The 19781-nt window shown below is 41.6% G+C and overlaps 1 protein-coding gene across 4 annotated transcripts in view; it reads left to right on the top strand.

Moving 5' to 3' along the window:
- The window catches only part of LOC125247835 (cytosolic carboxypeptidase 4), a 241369-nt gene that overhangs the window by 44459 nt on the left and 177129 nt on the right, over window positions 1-19781 (top strand). For all 4 annotated transcript variants that reach the window (XM_048159342.1, XM_048159343.1, XM_048159344.1 and 1 more), the window contains 4 exons: window positions 3571-3634; window positions 5616-5762; window positions 9466-9597; window positions 11301-11394. In XM_048159342.1, the coding sequence (XP_048015299.1) occupies window positions 3571-3634; window positions 5616-5762; window positions 9466-9597; window positions 11301-11394 (437 nt within the window). The remainder of the gene's footprint in view (window positions 1-3570; window positions 3635-5615; window positions 5763-9465; window positions 9598-11300; window positions 11395-19781) is intronic.

Here is a 19781-nt window from a genome sequence, read left to right as displayed (position 1 = left end):
TTTCTTCATATTCTTCCTCTGCTTTTCCCTTCCTGTTTTATAGCTCTCATATCACCTCACAGCGAGACACCAGGTCCTGCCTTTGGTGTCTAAGATGTAAAAAAAAAAACATTTTAAGGTGTGTCAGAATAACTTTTAATAGATTTTTGCGCTATTTAGAATATTTGCCCTCCGGAGTGGCTCACGGCTTAAACAGGATGTTCAGCCAAAGCTCTCCCAGTGCGTTCCTGCCGCCCTCTTAAAAGTTAATGGTGTGCACTGAGAAGTAGTCAGTGTTCCTCATTAAAGAATTAAAAATTAACTGGGATATGAAATGAGTTTCATTTTCAAGTGGGTTCCTGAGAATATTAACTCATGTCCATCTCCCTATTGACAGATGGGAAACAGTTGCGCTTTTTGATTGTAGCTTGGCATAGGTGATGCCGGACCAAAATAGATGTAATTATTCACAATTTTAAGTATCACTAGATTACTAGATTGTTGGGCAAATAATGCTCTAATGATGTGCCAGCTGGCTCTGTATGCTAGTCACACTCATTAATGTTGAGTAATTAACATGGTTGTGTGGAATTATCCCAGATGCTGATGACAGGGCCATCAATTTCCAAGAAAGAGCACATGCTCTATTCTTCTAGTGTAAAAGTTCATCCTCAGGTAAATGCAGTTTCTTCATTAAAACCACTCACCTTTAGGGTCAAAAAGTAATGGAGGTGTAAGGAGCGAAAATGCCACAGAATGTGACAAAAATGCCCCAGAAATAAAATATGGGGGATAAAAATGTCCCCATAATAAATTCATTTGTTCTTTATATGTAAAATTTTATATTTTTCCATTATATGTTTCATAGTTATATGGATATTGCATAAAACTTTGGTGTAATTAACCCTTAAATGCATACCTCGGGTCTTTAGTGACCCGGGACATCATTCAATACCCTCCTCCTCATTCATTTTTTAAAGTTAAACATCAACCTTCTTGGTATTCCTCAATCAATTCATTATAAAGAATATAACAAGAAAAAAATCATAAAATTATAAAAGAATGCCTATTTTTGTATTCATTTTTTGTAAAAATTGTATAGGGTCGCTAACGAGCCGAGGTGTGTACGTATATTTTTTCTTCCCAACAACAATTGAATCTTAGATGACAGAATAAGTGCAATTCACCTTTATTCCACAAGGTGGCAATGTCTGATACACAATGCTGAAGTGACGACTCATTCAGACAGAAAACGAAATAATAAGAAAAACATGAAATGGCTCAGCGATTTACTGCAAAGCAAGTACTGAACGCAATGAAATGTGACTGTAACTGTCACTGGATGCATCTGGTGAAGCTGTTAGCGATCAAAATATTGATTTTGAAGATGTTGAAAATTATATAGTTTTGAGAATACGTTTGAGATCGCGAATGGGCTCATATTCGTGACCTCAAACATAAAGCTCTGACGAGGACAGTGGTGATGGTCAAACCGAGCCCTTTCAAGCTCCAAAAGGTAACAAAATACAATTTATTTTATTCTTCTGTAATTGTTACTCTAATATCAGAGGAGTTTTATATTATCGCGACAGGCAGAGATCCTTCTGTGTTAGATATAGATCCGGGTCGATAAAGACCCGAATATGTAAGCACAGCGAAACAGTCATGCATTTAAGGGTTAAAATATTATAGTTTACAAAATAACCCCTGATAATGAAGTCCAAGTCATTTATTAACCTTCAGGTTTTTACAAATTTTATATTTTTTCTTTCTTTCATGGGTCACATCAGGATTTATTTGGCAAAATGTCTTGGTGGCCCGAATCGAAACAGGGTTATTATGCTTTAGAAATGACAAAAAAGTACCATATAAAAGTGATCCATACTTCCATTGTGCTCCCTTTAGTTTAGAGTCTTCCAAAGCTAAAATTTAAATCATAATTTGCTGAAAATCTTCTTGTCTTTTGTCTTGTTTTCTTGTTGGAATGTTACATATATGGGACTTTCGCACCAAATAGTTCTAGGAACTCAGTTATAGGAACTAGCCACTAGGATAGTTCCCCGGGCCATGTTCCTGGTTGCATTCGCATCGGGAATAGGAACTGTGAAGCGGATGACAGCGGCATCTTTAAGCACGGCATTTACAAATGCTTAAAACCGGTGGATAGAAGATGCCGTGATCTGAGCTTGTGGGTTTCGTGATAACGGAGATGGAATGTAAATGCATAATTTATGCGACTGAAAGAGCCAAAATTGGGGCTAAGAGATGAAATCTTCTATGACAACTTTCACTATCGAGGCGGAGAAAAGAACACAACCTTGCAGACAACAAGTAAATGCCGTTATCGCTGTTTTCCATGTTTGTGAAGTAAATATGTTTACACGGCTTTTTAAAATGCTGGGTGTCTGTGTTTGACATGCGTTTGAACCAGTCAACAGACATTTACGTCACTGATAGTTTCTATAGTGCTGGTTTAGACCCTACTCTGAAGTAGGAGCTAATTTAGTTCTGCCAAAAGGAGTTTCTAGAACTAAAATCGTTCCTGGTTCCTGTGGTGCAAACATGGCAAAATCCGGGTACTTCAGCCAATAGTTCTAGGAACTATGAAAAGGTTCCTCCGGTGCAAAAGCCCCTATAGTCGACAGAATGTCTAAAGAGGACCATTAAAAAATAAAGTCTTATCCATAACGCATAATTTGTCACATAATTATCATTAAAAGGTTAGTTCACCCAAAAATTTAATTTCTGTCATTAATTACTTACCCTCATGTCGTTCCAAACCCGTAAGACCTTCATTCATCTTCGGAAATGTTTTTTTTTTTGATAAAATCCGAGAGCCTTCTGACTCCCCTATAAACTGCAATGTTATTACTACTTTCAAGGACCAGAAAGGTAGTAAAGACTTTGTTAATATAGTCCATGTGACTACAGAGATTCAGCCTTAATGTTATGAAGTGACGAGAATACTTTTTGTGCGCAAAAACAAAACAAAAATAACGACTTTATTCAACAATTTCTTCTCTTCCCTGTATCTCTAGTCAGTTCACTAATATGTGTAAGGCCGACAGCTCCCTGGCAGGACAGATCTCTTTGCAGTGCAGTTGGCTGTGGAGATGCCTAATAGGATTCAATGGCCACTGTCAGAAAGACACGGCCAGCACAGATGCAGGCAGGACAATGTTGTGTTCTTGCTCTCTTTCTCTGTCATTTTTGCCGTATAATGAGGGCCGAAGCTTGAATCCCCAGCTGTGGAGTTCCTTCTCTGAGGATTACAGCCCCCGACCGCCTACCCGTCAACTGCTGCTGCTTTTAACCACAGGGCTCGGGGTCCCCGCTGGGGTACGAGCCCCCGTTGAATTCTGAAAACCGAGACAATGCTGGAAGATTTTGCTGTGCCAGCCAGGACACACTCAACACTATATATCACATGGGGTGTAAATAGTGATGTCATCTTTGAATGTTTTATCGGAGTTGCTTAGATTGTTTCCTGTTTGTTGAGCCACATTTTGTGTAGGTGATGTTAAACAATGAAGCCTAAAACTGAACTTGGCCTCTGCATTAAGTGTGTTGCTCTTTCTTTTCTCTTTCCAGAATGCTGGAGACATCGAGAGCATGCTAAACATCCTCAATGTCCTGGACGAACTGTTGTCAGCAGGTGAGATACCCTTTTCATACAGCCAAATTTGTTGATTCATTTTCTGTCACGTCTCTGATTGCAAGTTTCATCAACCATAAGGAGTAAAACCACTTTGTGTGTCCAATGAAGCCACAAACCACCTCCACAAAAAATAAATTTGCTGATATATGGGCGTTTCTTCAACTGTAGGCACTTTTATGTTCTGGAGATTGATTTTTATTACTGTAAGCTAATATATTTCAACATAAGTTTATTTATTTATTTAAGTCTCATTAAAACTGTTTTGAAAACTTTTCTGCATGCCTTTGCTGTGTTTTTGTTACTTTTCAGATTTCTTTTTTGTTTTACCCTTGTTCTGAAACCAGACTTTCAACCTCAAAATATTAAAATCTATCATAAATATATTGTATTATTATTATTATAATTATTATAGTTATTGCTGTTTCTATTATTGTTGTTATTATTAGTAGTATAATATTTCAAATTAATCATTTAAACACAGGCAATTCGATATTTTTGTACAGTATTAATTTGTACACATTACAACCCTCAGTGTTGATGTCATATTTCTATCATGATTATGAAGTTAGTGTAATTGGTTACAAAGGAGACAACAGTGTCAGTGAATAGCATGCTTGAGATGAAATATGAGGTGTGAGATAAAGAAAACAATGAAAAATCGAGGTATCTATCACCAAAGACTATAGAATAACACAAGACGCGTCACTCGTATTGTTTTGAATGGGAGAATGTACAACACGCAATATGGCGCAATAAGTCCCGCCTTCTAAATAAGAGCCAATCGCTGACTGGTAAAGTCATCACATCACTGCAGCGGCCGTTAGAAGCAAGGGTTCCTATAGAAACAGTCAGACGCGCACTTAGGAATTAGCTTGATCCAGCCTGAAAAATACAGTTTCATGATTCGAGCATTTAGACAGTTGTTGTCAGATTTCATTGGTGATTTCAAATAAGAAATTTAATCGAAAGCTTGGCAAACAGCTTTGGAGAATTTGATGTTTCCCCATTTAAAGAGATAGGAGCTGCACTTGCATGCCCATGAGGCATTTCAAAGATGGCCGCCGAGTGAAATGACTTGTCTTAAAGGGACTTTGATATCACCTTTTTTTGTTTGTCATTTCCTGTCATCCTGTTAAATATGCAAAATGTGTGAAAATATTCTAGATTTGTATATTTATAATATATAAAGGAAGACAAAGAATCAATTTTATTCCAAAAATATTTAAAATATAATTTCTGCTACAGAATATGGTTAAACACAAGACAATCACAGGACCAAAAGTGCCCATAGTTGAAGAAACACCCATATACAGTAAAAGATTTACTGGTATATTTTTCATGCACATTTCAATTTATCGTGTTGCCTTGTGAAGAAGCTGCATAATGAATCACCTTTTCCTCATTTTCTGATTCGCTTTAGATTAATGCATGTGCTAAATGAAGAAATGTAAATAATGCACTCCATTTAAATTAAGAGAACTTGAGAGAACACTAAAAAAATTATGATTTGAAATGTTGAAAAAAAACTGCAGTAATCTAGAGGGTTTAACTTCAAAATGAAACCTTTTAAACAGTCCGTATAATAAATGACATCAGTGCAAATTTCTCCCAGGATCTAATTATATAAACTGAACTGTTTCAGTGATATTTATTTCCATATCTTGGGCTTATTCTAGTCTATTATTCACCAACAAATCTATCGAATAATACTCTTGTAGAGGTGGAGCAGTACTATACTAATCCTATAATCTGAAATGAATTCACAGCAAAGTAATTAGCCAAATTTATTCACCAGCCTACAGCACAAAGTTCTAATCAGCAGGAATTTTCATAAGTTCTGAAAGAAAAGTCGAAAATAAACCCAGACATCATCTTGTGATAATACGCCAGTGGCAAAGATGGCACCGCCGGTTGGTGTACGAGTTGTTATCAGCCTAAATATGACATTTTGTGAAATTATAGTGGCTGCTTCCTTTAGGCACAGACAGACGGATTCATCATATGATATCGAAAGGAGGCAGTGAGGCTCTGCTGATGGCTCTGGTGAACTCAGCCCGCAGCTTCACGCCCAACTACACCATTCTGCTGCCACTACTGCACCTGCTGGCCAAGGTGGGCCACCGAGGTGAGTGATGGGGAGGTGGGGCTAGGAGAGAAGGGGAGGAGACACAGGAATGAGTGACACATTATTATGCTGTTATTTAGCCAATGATTTGTATGCACCGTAATTTAAAGCGGGTAAACAGATTTCCACGAGCAATGCAAAACAACTCAAATGCAAATATTATAGTAGTATTTATATACTATTATAATATTTATTAAAGGGGACCTATAATGCCTCAACAACAACAAAGCTGGAGAATCTCACGCAGCCAAAATGATGATTGTCAGTAACATGTTCAGCCTTACATTGTTCAAACCGGAGTCGGACACTAATGGAGAGACTCAGGAAGAAGTTACAACTTTTAGAATGAAACTGGACATTTCTGAACGATTAGTGGAAAAATTTATGTAGTTGCTGTGGAGTTGATTCAAGTTAACCTTTTGTGCAAATCCAGCATTGAATTGACCCTTGTTTGTGAATATATATATATATATATATATATATATATATATATATATATTTTACATCTAATATCTAAGTTTTTCCATCTGTTATTTATATTTTATCTTATTTTTATTTATTTTTTTATTTCAATTACTGAAAATTATTTGTAACAGTTTCAGTTAACTATAACAACACGGGTAAAAAGTGACTTAAATTTCAGCTTGCATAACAAAATAAATCAGAGAATTTAAATTTTTAGCTAAACTACTCCTTCAAAGTTAAATATGTTCTGATTAGCTGTGATTTTTGCCATTTCAACCAACAATTTAGCCTTTTCTGTGGACCAAAAATAACCTAAAATTTGTTAAACTCCAATTCATTTTGACGTTTTTCTCTCCAACTATTTTTTAAAAGTCATTCTCACTGCAGGAAACAGTCATATTTCCCATTATGATTTAAAATTTAGTCATCTTTAGTGCTGGGTATTTCTGAATTCATTGCTGAATTGCTATAAATAGCACCTCACCAAAAATAGACGTCTCATGTGTGGATTGCCCATAATTCACATTTCATCTAGAGGGTGCAGACAGCATGTGTAGGGTCACTGTCAGGTCAGGTAAAAGCCCTCAATCCTGCGGGGTCAGAGGTCACAGTTTAAGCACAAGCATGGTCACTGTTTCGATGTTGTGTAACTTAAGGAGCGAGAGTTTAATCTCTCACTGGATCTTGTGTCTGTCAGCGTTCCACTCTTGCACTTTGATGTCTGTCCTAATGAACCACAGCAACAGGGTGAGTCAAAACAGCAGGGAATGTTTTCCTTCATCCGCATGTCTTCCCTTTCCATTTAGACAAAACATGTCTAAAAACAAACTCCATCTGTTGAGAGTGTAAACTTATTCGCAAGCGGGGACTTTTGTTGTTGTTGTGATCAAGCTGTTTTTGTAAGCGCTTCTTAGTGGGTCTGCGGGATGTTGGGTCATGTGGTAGATTTGAATAATTTCTATAACGTGTCTCTCTGGGCAGTGGGTTTTTACAGAGCGCATTTCCACCCCACACAGAGTTTTCAATAAACCATTTGCATTCACAAAGCAGAGATCATTGTCTGTTTCAAATGGTGCAATGATATGCACTGGTTTCCAGATCCATAAATAGTTGATGTACGGTGTGGAAATACTGTAACATCCTACAGCGTTTTCTTTACTCTGCTTTTTCCTCGTCTTAAAAGGATAGTTCACCTAAAAATATAATTTAGTAACCATAATGTTGTTCCAAACCTGTATGACTTAATTTCTTCTGTGAATGAAAGAATGAATGAATGAGTGAAGCATTTATATTGTGCTGTTAGATACTACTGTACAATCAAAGCAATTTACAATATCAGTGGTCTCTCTTCGGCCACCACCTGTGAAACACAAAAAGAGAACATTTAATAGATACATAAATAAATTTTTCCCCATGCAATTGCAATTAATTAGCTTTCCAACATCAAATAAGAGATGATTTTTGGGTGAACCATTCCCATTTGTCTTCCCTAATTTGATGAGTGATAATCAAATGAATGCACAATATATCTGTATACCACATTAGATCTACTGTTTGATTTTTATTTATTTATTTGTTTAAGTCAATATCAATATATCGTATCAATATAATTGATTATATTTAATTGTGCTTTCTCATTTCCCTTATTTTTACATTTAGATTTCATTTGCTGTCACCTGATAAAATTAAACTTAAATAAAACTAATAATAAAAATATAATCTTTAGCATATTTCAAAATTACATTTTTTACATTTAAAATGTTGTGATGTCTAAATTAAATTGTAATTATAATTATAATATTAGTGAAATGTTATTGGCCATAACATGAAAATAATTATTGGCTCTTCGGTATCTGCCAGAATTGTAATATTGGAGCCTACCTATTTATTTATTTACTAAGGAATTGTACACATCAAAGGGATAGTTCACCCAAAAATGAAAATTATCCCATGATTTACTCATCCTCAAGCCATCCTATGATTATCTTCTTTTGGACGAACACAATCGGAGATATAATTAAAAATATGCTTAGTGCTCCAAGGTTTATAATGGTTGTGAATGGGGGGCCGCATTTTGAAGCCAAAAATAATGCATCCATCCATAAAAAAGTATTCCATACGACTCCCGGGGGTTAATAAAGGCTTTCTGAAATGAAACGGTGCATTTTTGTAAGAATAATATCCACATTTAAAACTTTATAAATTCAAATAAATAGTTTCCGGTGGACAACCATATTTTATGTTAACTTTAAAGGTCCCGTTCTTCGTGATCCCATGTTTCAAACTTTAGTTAGTGTGTAATGTTGTTGTTAGAGTATAAATAAAATCTGTAAAATTTTAAAGCTCAAAGTTCAATGCCAAGCGAGATATTTTATTTAACAGAAGTCGCCTACATCGAACGGCCAGTTTGGACTACATCCCTCTACTTCCTTCTTTAATGATGTCACTAAAACAGTTTTTTGACTAACCTCCGCCCACAGGAATACACAAGAGTTGCGTTTGTAGAGTGTGTTTGTCGCCATGTCGTCGAAACGCTGTTATTTTCATCCCGCAGTCCAATCACCGGGTCTGATTCCGGCTCAAATTGATAGGGTAAAATTAAAGACATGTTTACAGTAACACTGAGCGCGTGCATCTCCACGTTATGGTAAGAGGCGTGACCTTTCCGGGCAAGATGCGCTAAACTGCTGTTGAATCACAACACAGGAACCGCAGGCACAATCAGAACGCGTTACGTATTTCTGAAGGAGGGACTTCATAGAACAAGGAAGTCATCAGCCCGTTTTTATGACAGTGGAAACAGCGGTATACAGATAAGTAAATTATGTGAAAAATACTGTGTTTTTTTACACGCGAAACATGAACACATGTTATATTGCACACTATAAACACAATCAAAGCTTCAAAAAACCACGAAAAACGGGACCTTTAAACTGTTTAGTGTTGATCTTGTGTATCACTCCTGTTCTTGCATTCAGACTTAGAGTAAATCTGATTTTGTATTTGATTTTGAAAGTGATGTTGTCCCTTTGATATCCCAATTTCCCTATTAGACATCCCAGCAAATGTGGTTTTGATCTCCAAACCAAAGTAATCTGTTTCATCACAGCTGCCAACAGCTCAAAACATTTTGTCTTCCCAGATCCCTGTAGTGAGCAAAGCAATGTCAAACAAGACGACACAAATGAACGTTTAATGAATGTCAAAGAGGAACATACTTTGTTTTTATTTCCCTCAGATCGTCAAATTGGTCTGAAAGCACAGAAGGCAGATGCCGTTTTGGTGGTTCTGGGTTTGCTAAGGCAGAATGCGATGAATGCCCGGAGAGCTGCAGCCTGTCTTTGGGTCCTCAGAGTCTTCTGCTCTTCTGGTGAGTCAGATCTGAGATCAGTTCATTTTTGCCCTCCTATGCTACAAGCTAACCATGATTTACAGCAGATGAGCTACAGTCAAATAAGCTAAAGTAGCTTCTCTGACTCAAAAATCAATTTTTGCATGAATTATTCTCAGTTGGATTGACAGTATTAATCTCAAAAAGCTAACTAAATAAAAACTATAATATACACACTATGTTTGGGTTTGAAAATATGTTTTTGAAAGAAGTCTCTCATGCTTACCATTGCTACATTTATTTGATTAAATAAATACAGTTAAAACAGTAATATTGTGAAGTATTGCTACAATTTAAAATAACTGTTTTCTATTTTTATGTATTGTTAATTTATGTATTTATTTCTGATAGCAAAGCTGAATTTTCAACATCATTACTCTAGTATTCAGTGTCAGATGATTTTTCAGAAATCAGTCTAATATGCTGATTTGCTGCCCAAGAAACATTTCTTTTTGTTTTCAATATTATCAGTTTTGTTATTATTGTGCTGCTTAATATTTTTGTGGAAACCTTAAAAACCTTACGTTTTTTTTCTGGATTCATTGATTAGAAAGCAATATAAGCAATTTTTAAGAGTCTTTACTGTCACTCTTGATCAGTTTAATGCATCCTTGCTGAATAAAGTATTATTTTCTTTCAAAATAAATAAATAATAAATGACTGACCCTAAACTTTTGAACGATAGTGTAACAGAATTAAATTCAAACACATTTCACATTTCCATGCTAAGAAGAGTCTCATTCCATTTTCATGTTCCATCACCTTACTTTCTGCCTGTGTGCCTCTGCGGTTTCATATAATTCCTGTATAGCAGCTTTATTTGATGAACATCCGTTCATTTCTTTGTATCTATGGTTATTTTTCCACCTTTCATAACATATTTTCAGCTATAGAGCGTTCAGGTGAAATTGCAAACCATGCATTAGTACTTATTGTGCCATTTGCTCTGAAACTACATTACTGCTCTATTTATGCACCCGCCATATTTAAATCTAACTTAAATATGAATATATTGTGTTTTTGCTCTACATGGGGTAGGAGGAGGTTGGCCTCCACCTTTGATTTACTATTGGTATGCGATTCCACTAGTGCTTGCTTTTGTGGAAAATGCGATAACAGGTAATCGGCCATAAAATGCAAATCGCCATTTGTTGGGTTTTATTTCAAATGCAGTCGTCTTCTCGCTGTATGTGGAGTTGATAATGTGGGTTCTGTTTATCAGTTATGTGACAGCTCTCCTAAGAATGATACCAGCACAGGACGTTCAGCTCTCAGAATGTGACCGTGAGAAATGCACCTCTCAGTTATCGTTCCAAAAAAGGCATCCAAAAGTCTTCTTTTATGCTTTATCATAAAAGCTGAAATATATCTTTTTTTGAAACATTAGACGTACAGCCTGTGTGCTCTGGGACGCAGAAGAGATTCCGCCGTAGTGACCATCAGTGTTTATGATGCTAGGTAGCCTTGTAGCAAGCACAATATATTAATAGATGAAATATCATCTGGGCACATGCCTTGTTTATACGGATGAAGTTTGGACTTCGGTGGTCTCTTAAAATTCCCCCTTGAGTCTATCCTTGTGGAGAACGATCACCCCCACACAAGATATTTTCAGTAGTGTTGGGTTCAGCAATGTTGCAAAGACTTTTATTGTTGTGTTAATCACATATCTGGTGTTTTAGTGACCACGGCCGACTTGCTGGGGAAGAACCGAGGACTGGATGTGGTCTTCAAGCTTGTATCTCCACACACCACCAAGAACTTACGCACCGTCAAGTGAGTATCAAATGTCATGTGGGTGCATCATTTGGTGTATGCTGATCTTGCTCCAACTTAACAGTAAGAATAGTTCTTATGTGCTGGGAAGGCTGGTTTTTACATTACGCATGCTTACTTTAGTTATTTTGTTTTATTATTACTATAATATATATATATATATATATATATATATATATATATATATATATATATGTATATATATGTATATGTATAATAGATAAAATATTATTTCTCAAAAATAAATAAATTGTATATTTATATATATATATATATATATATATATATATATATATATATATATATATATATATATATATATATCAGGGCTTGACATTAACACCCGCCAGATTTCAGCTGTGGCGGGTAAGACAGCCACTCCCACTAGCCACTTTGGCGGGTTGAATATAATTTCAGTTTACAGCCAAATGATCGTCGAAGATCGTCGTAGCACAAAATTACAATCCAATCACACAATTCATTATTTACGTGCAGTTAGTGAAGGAGGGATAGGCGGAATTGCGCTGAATGACACACAAAAACGCTCTCTCGCGTGCGCTCTCTCTCTGTTCTCCTCGCGCCTGAATAGTCAAATACACGTGCACACAGATGTCTAAATGTCCATCGTGTGGAGTATCTCGCGTGAATACAGTCGGTTATGGCTTAAGTGGACGTAAACAGGTGGGTAATAACTGGATATGCGTCAGTTATGTCCATGCATTCAGCAGCCCAATTAAATAGGCCTACCTGTCTGTCATTAATGTTAATCAAACAACAAAAGATGTTAAATAAATGTAGGCTATATGTTAAATAAACCTACTGTATCTGAAAAAAGATTATTTTTAATGTACTATTGTTTTTGTAATTTGCTTCTTTGTTCTTTTATATAGCCTAACACAAATAACTTATCAAATTTCTCATATTAGCCCATGTTCATATTGTCCACCTCTTGCCCACCTGTACATACCAGCTGATATACAATGTAGTCTCGATTTGGGTGGTCAATCTGCATTTAAAAGTTTGAAAGGGTTTTAAATCTTCTAAATCAAGTAAAATGACTCAAAATAAAGTAATTTAAGCATAACAAAGTCAACTTTAATCATATAAAATGTAATTTACCAACATCAAAATTGTGGCCAGTGAAAATGCTGAGTGGCTAGTAACTTTGGAAAACGTCTCAGGTTACAGATGTAACCCTGGTTCCCTGAGAAGGGAACGAGACAATGCGTGGTAACGCATTGGGAACCTTCTGCGTGATGTCGTCACTGAAGCACTCATGTATCTAACCAATCGCGTAGCGAGACGTCAGAGACGGGTGACGTCACGGACCAGGAAACTATAAAGCATACCCGGATGCAGAGCACGCCAGCTTCTGGGTAAGTCTGAAACAAGTGCTCGCAAGTATGCAGGGGGTACGGCAAGAGACGCAGCGTCTCGTTCCCTTCTCAGGGAACCAGGGTTACATCTGTAACCTGAGACGTTCCCTTTCGAGGGAACTATCGACGCTGCATGGTAACGCATTGGGAACGCTATCCCAACTGTGCCGTAGCGGCAAATACTTGCCAAGTTATCTTGGCAGGACTGAAGACCCCGGAGTGGAGCCGACATCAAGGTTATAAAACCTCATGAATGTGTGCTGGCATGACCAACCAGCTGCGTCACAGATGTCACTGATGGAGACACCCGACATCAGAGCTTTTGATGCCGCCATACCCCTAGTGGAGTGGGCACGAACACTTAAAGGAGAAGGCTGTCCGGCCACCTCATATGCAAGCGTGATGGCCTCGACCACCCACTTGCTCATCCTCTGCTTGGATACAGGGCCCCCCTTCTTAGGGGACCCAAAACAGACGAACAGCTGATCAGTTTTACGCCACAGGGCAGCTCTGTGGACGTATGTATCCAAAGCCCTTACTGGGCAGAGCAGATTTAGTCTTTCCTGATCCAAGGATTTAAAAGGAGGAGGATGGAAGGCCTGGAGCACGATGGGGCCTGGGACATGGGTAGGGACCTTAGGGACATAGCCTGGTCTAGGATGCAGGAATGCCTTCACCATTCCTGGAGCAAATTCGAGATATGAAGGAGCAACTGACAGTGCTTGTAAATCTCCTATCCTTTTCAGAGAAGTGATAGCGAGTAAGAAAATAGTCTTTAGAGTGAGGAACCTCTCAGGAACCTCCTCTAGTGGTTCAAAGGGCGCCTCGGCCAACCCTTGTAAAACCACGGCCAAGTCCCAGGCCGGAACCCTTGTGCGCACTGGAGGCCTCAACCTCAGTGTGCCACGGAGGAAGCGAGTGACCAGGGGGTCTCGACCCACCGAAAGGACACCCTCCGGAGGAATGTGAAAGGCAGAAATAGCCGCAACGTAGACCTTCAATGTCGAAGGAGATAGGCCCTCCGAGAACTTTTCTTGGAGGAAAGTTAGCACACAGCTAATAGAAGCGTGGACAGGATCCACATTATTGCGCCTGCACCAGGCAGAAAACACATTCCACTTGTATAAATAAAGCTTCCTCGTGGCGGGAGCTCTGGAGTTCAGAATGGTTTCCACAACCTCGGTTGGGAGACCTGCATCTATGAACCTGGCCCCCTCAGAGGCCAGGCCCACAGCTTCCATAGTTCTGGGCGGGGATGTATTATCAGCCCGCCTGCTTGCGACAGGAGGTCCTGTCTGAGGGGAAGCTCCATTGGGGAGCCGTCTAATAGGGACACTAGGTCCGAGAACCATATTCTGGTTGGCCAGAAGGGGGCTACCAGTAATAGGCTGACCCCCTCCCGGCGTACTTTCTCCAGAACTCCCGGGAGCAAGGTGATCAGGGGAAATGCGTACAGACGCCGCCTCGGCCACGTCTGTACCATGGCGTCCAGCCCCAGAGGTGCTGGATGGGTAAGGGAGTACCAGAGCGGGCACTGGGATGACTCTCCCGAAGCAAATAGGTCGACTTCTGCACGACCGAAGTTTTTCCATAGGAGATCCACCACTTCCGGGTGGAGTCTCCACTCCCCGGGCCTCGGACCCTGCCTCGACAGGGCGTCCGCTCCCAAATTTTGGTGCCCCGGGATGTAAGCTGCTCTCAGGGAGAGCAACTTCCCTTGGGCCCACAGGAGGATCTGACGGGCCAAGTAATAAAGTTGGCGAGACCGCAAACCCCCCTGATGGTTTATATAGGCGACCACTGCTGTGTTGTCCGTTCGGACCAGCACGTGATGACCTCTCAGGTCTGGGAGAAAGTGTTTCAATGCCAGGAACACCGCCATCATCTCCAGCCGATTTATGTGCCAGGAGAGTTGATGGACCTCCCATAAGCCCTGAGCTGGGCGACCACTCATGATCGCCCCCCAGCCCGTGAGGGAAGCGTCTGTCGTAAGCATTGCGCGACGACCAGAAGTCCCCAGCATGGGTCCCTGGGACAGAAACCAGGGATCTTTCCACATGACCAGAGCACGAAGGCATCGTCGTGAGACTTTGATCATGCGGAATGGATTTCCCCTCGGGGAGAATCCCCTGGTTCTGAGCCACCACTGTAAGGGTCTCATGTGCAGGAGGCCAAAAGGTATCACGTTGGACGCAGCTGCCATCAGACCCAACGGTCTCTGGAACTGTTTTACAGTGAGTGACTGGCCTAGTTTCACCCCTTTCACGGCCGTTAGGATGGCACTCACACGAGCGGGAGACAGATGTGCCCGCAACGTGGTGGAGTCCCAAACTACACCCAGATAAGTAATAGTTCGAGCCGGAACTAGCACACTTTTTTTGGCGTTGAGCCTCAGCCCAAGCTTCTCCATATGACGCAGAACAACATCTCGATGCTGGACTGCCAGTTGCTCTGACTGAGCTAGAATCAACCAGTCGTCGATGTAATTCAGTACGCGGATGCCCTGAAGCCTCAGCGGGGCCAGAGCCGCATCCACGCACTTCGTGAATGTGCGGGGTGATAACGATAGGCCAAACGGAAGAACCCTGTATTGGTAAGCTTCGCCCCCGAAAGCAAACCTGAGGAACTTCCTGTGAGAAGGATGGATGGACACATGAAAGTATGCATCTTTCAGGTCTATCGCCACAAACCAGTCCTCGGATCTGATCTGTGGGACAATCTGTTTGAGTGTAAGCATCTTGAATTTGAGCTTTTGAATTGAGCGATTTAACACACGTAAATCTATTATAGGACGCAGTCCTCCATCCTTCTTTGGAACAATGAAGTAGCGGCTGTAAAAGCCCGACAGCTTGCTGGGAGGAGAGACCCTTTCTATAGCTCCTTTTTGCAAGAGTGTCGTAACCTCTTGTTCCATCACCAGAGACTGCTCGGGGGTCACCACTGTGGGAAGGACCCCATTGAATCTGGGCGGGCGAGACCCGAACTGTATTTTGTAACCCTTTTCTATCATGAGCAGTACCCAATTCGATATGTTTGGAAGGAGTTTCCACTCTGCCAAAAAATCTACTAAGGGAACCAGTCTCTCGGGACTGGCCTCTGGTGTTTTTTGAGCACTTGACTCGATGCTCTGACGCGGCGCGCCGGCAGATGATAACCGAATCAAGTGGCCGGCCCTCCTCGAAGGGTCGGCAGGGACCGCCGTGCCCTGACGCACACTGGATGGCAGGGTTGACGGACTGATCCCCTGAGGGTGCCGAAGGGGAGCGGGGGTTAGATATAATTTTCCCCGGCTTCCTCCGGAGGGGACCACCCTCAGTGGGTCCTGACCCACAGATATCAGGACCGCTTCGAGGCCTTCCTAGCGACAATAACGGCCCGCAGGTCCGTTTTGCCCTTGGGAGGCTTCTTCTGAGCGGACCGACCCGATCCCCAAGCTGTTTGCGGGGGAGCATGGGCGGCCACGCTCACTTTTTGTTGCGCTCTGTGGTGCGCTGAGAAGCTCGTGGACGGCCGAGGCTGCTCCCGCTCAGCAGCCTCGGGGGAACTATAGAGCGGCGGGGGATGAACCTCTGGAACGCCGCTGCCTGTTTTTTAGACTCCTGGAACCTCTCGACGACTGTATTTACAGCGTCGCCGAAGAGGCCCACAGGGGACAGCGGCGCGTCCATAAGGGCAGCTTTATCTCGCTCCCTTATGTCCGAGAGGTTCAGCCACAGATGTCTCTCCGTAGCCACCAAGGCTGCCATAGACCGGCCTATTTCTTTGGCGGTCTCTTTGGTGGGACGGAGAGCTAGATCAGTTGCCATCCTGATCTCTTGGATGCATTCAAATGTGGCCTCCCCGCTCTCGTCAATCTCCCCCAGCAGGTCCGCTTGATAGGCTTGGAGTAGCGACATAGTGTGTAAGCATGCCGCTGCCTGACCTGCTGCCGTATATGCTTTGCCCACCAAGTTAGATGTGGTTCTTAGCGGCTTGGTGGGCAACGTCGGGGCTTTTAGCGACGACGCCGACTCGGGTGAGAGATAGCCCACAAGCGTCTCCTCAACCCGGGGCATCGCCGCGTAACCGTGCTGTCTCAAACCTATTTTATTGCTATATACAGAGGTTTGTGGGCTGTATACGCGATGCTGCACGGGCCTTTTCCACGACCTCGACACCTCAGTGTGGAGGTCTGTGAAGAAAGGCAAACCCCGACGCTGGGGTAGCGACCGAGCGGGCAGAAAGCGCTCATCCAACTTGCTCTTAGGTCTAGACTCTGCCCGCTCTGCTGGCCAATCGATCTTTAATTTGGCAACAGCCCTGGTCACTACCTCCAGGAGCTCCTCATACGCTGGGGAAGAGGATGGCGGGTCCTCATCCCCAGCCTCGACGCTCACCACATCAACCTCCTCGGAGGAAGAGAGATGAAGCGCCGGTGCCTCTCTCTGGGGGGAAGAAACCGCTACGCGTGCTTCCGACACCCGGGAAGAGGCACTGGGGCTGGCGGGTAAAGGGCGAGATAAGGCTGGGCCCGTCTCAACCCCCTCCACCAGCTCCATTTGCGAACCCCACGACAAAAGCCGGCGCTGCGCCTCAGCAGCAGCAGGACCCGACCCGCGAGGAACGCTCGCCGAGGCACCCTCCTCGAAGAGTGCCCGGCGAGATCTCAACACTCTAAGGGTTAATCTCTCGCAATGCACGCAGACAGCTCCCTCGAGAGCTGCCTGGGCATGCTCAACCCCCAGACAAACGACACACATATCGTGTGTGTCCCCATCCGGAATGTATCTAGGACAGGGATGCACACACTTCCTGAATCGTTTCTCTTCCGCCATTATAACTGTCTTTATAATAGAGAGACAAACAACACCAAATAAGACAGACAAGATAACATAGAGCGCTTTGTTGAAGACACAGAAGCTGGCGTGCTCTGCATCCGGGTATGCTTTATAGTTTCCTGGTCCGTGACGTCACCCGTCTCTGACGTCTCGCTACGCGATTGGTTAGATACATGAGTGCTTCAGTGACGACATCACGCAGAAGGTTCCCAATGCGTTACTACGCAGCGTCGATAGTTCCCTCGAAAGGGAACCACTAGCCACAGTGGCTGGTGAGCAAAAAAGTTAATGTCAAGCCCTGATTATTATTATTATTTTATTATTATTATTTTTTAGAAATAATATCCTATTGTTAAGCACCAATGTCACCTGGAATCTGAGTGGGTCATAATTTGACTTTCAGTGATTTTAAATTCTTACAACACCAGAAGGTCAGCAGTCTGACTTTTAAGGCGCTGCACAATGCGCGTCTCTGTCTCACCTGCAGGCGCAACCCAACTCACCTTGCTATAATAAAGGCCACAGCATAATCCTAATGTCAAATCCTCGAGATAGCAGATGTTCTGTTAAATATTTGTGCTCCAAGGCTGAGCTTGTTTGTCGAAAATAGCAAGGTGACAAGGTCCCTTTTTTTTTTTAAACCAGTGTCAAAAATGGTTTTTAGATTCAGTGAAGTTGTGCAACTTGGGTTTTTAGCATAAGATATTTAGCTATTTAATTTCTAAGTGTTTCTCTGATGAACATGTTTTCTCTGCACAGGAAAGTAGGTGGGTTCTTTTGAAATTAGTGGGTCGATTATAGGGGAGCAAAAATGCTCTGGTCTTATAAGCAGTGTCTTATATTGTAATTCATAGATTTTTTAATACATTTGCATGCACTCTACAACTCATTTTAGCAGTCATGAACATGCTTGTTTGCAGGGGTCTGCAGAGATATGTGTTCGCCAGGGGCTGATTGGCATTTACTAGCCTAACTTTGGTAAACAGTGCTTGAACTGCAGTGACAGGAAACGCATTCCGCTATGAAGTGTGCAGCACTTGTTGAGTGTGTCTTGATGCTGTACAGAACAGCAAGCCCTGATCCAACCTGTGTTCTGATTCACAGGTTCCCTACGCAGTGTGTACACTGTGTAGGCGATATCAGGAGAAGTGCATTTCACTTCACAAAATTTGTTATACCATAAAAAAAGTTTGTGTAGTATTGAGGTGGCGGATAGGTTTTCCTTCTGCTGGAATTCTGTAACATTAAATTAAAAGAATTGCTGATCTTGAAACAGTTCCAAATATTATCATCTGGCGAACAAAACACTGCACACATGCTGTTGGCATCAGACTAGCCTTGTTGAGTAACTGTAGAGAGCCTAGAGAGGGCGCTGTACTTTCTTCTGCCAACTGTTGGAAAGCTGGAACCATTCCATATTGTGTTGCTGATAGCTCCCTGCACACATACAGTGGATTACAGCAGAATGGCATCTAATTGGAACGCTCTCTTTCTTGTACACTTCCTGTCTTATGAGAATTCTGACATGGTGCACATGCAGATTTTCTTCTTTGGTGCGTCCAAGTCGGCAAGCACATTTATCAGATGTGGGTGTAACCCAGTTCTAGACTTACATTCAATATTGTTGGTTTAATTTGACATTATCTGCCTCAGAGCTGTGCTCCTGGAGTTAAGCAGCCAGAGAGGGTCCTTAGGTTATCACATGGACTCGGAGAGGCATTGATTAGCTCTAGTCTTTAGTTCCGACTTAAGAGCAGCTACACAATCAGCAGAAGCTCTGGCCACTAATTGGTCAGGCCGTCAATTAGACACTGATGCTTCACTTAACCTGTTGGCAGTGAGCACCAAATTAACAAGAGAATGAGGCAAGATAGCCTGGTCCTTTGGAGACTTGTGGATATGGATTGTGTTCAGAATAACATAATAGCAGACTACAATTTCTGCAGTAGGCCTGTATAGTAGTTATACTGTGCACAATGCAAAGCGCTCTTTGAAATTGTAATGATCGGGGTGAAATTGCAAGTACAATAAACCTCAAGAGAATCAAAAATGGGCTACTTTCCCATAGACTGGAGTGAGACCATAGACGTCTCTCAAGCTATCGCAGTCTTTCTTGGCGCTCTGTGGCATGACAGATCGCTGTAGTTCTTCAGTTCAAGCAGAGCTCATGTGAACCGATCATCTCTTCCGCTTT

The sequence above is a fragment of the Megalobrama amblycephala genome, linkage group LG15 (genome assembly GCF_018812025.1).
Source record: "Megalobrama amblycephala isolate DHTTF-2021 linkage group LG15, ASM1881202v1, whole genome shotgun sequence".
NCBI lineage: Eukaryota > Metazoa > Chordata > Actinopteri > Cypriniformes > Xenocyprididae > Megalobrama > Megalobrama amblycephala.
Note: the sequence above shows the minus strand (reverse complement) of the source record. Positions and strands in the feature narration are given on the sequence as shown.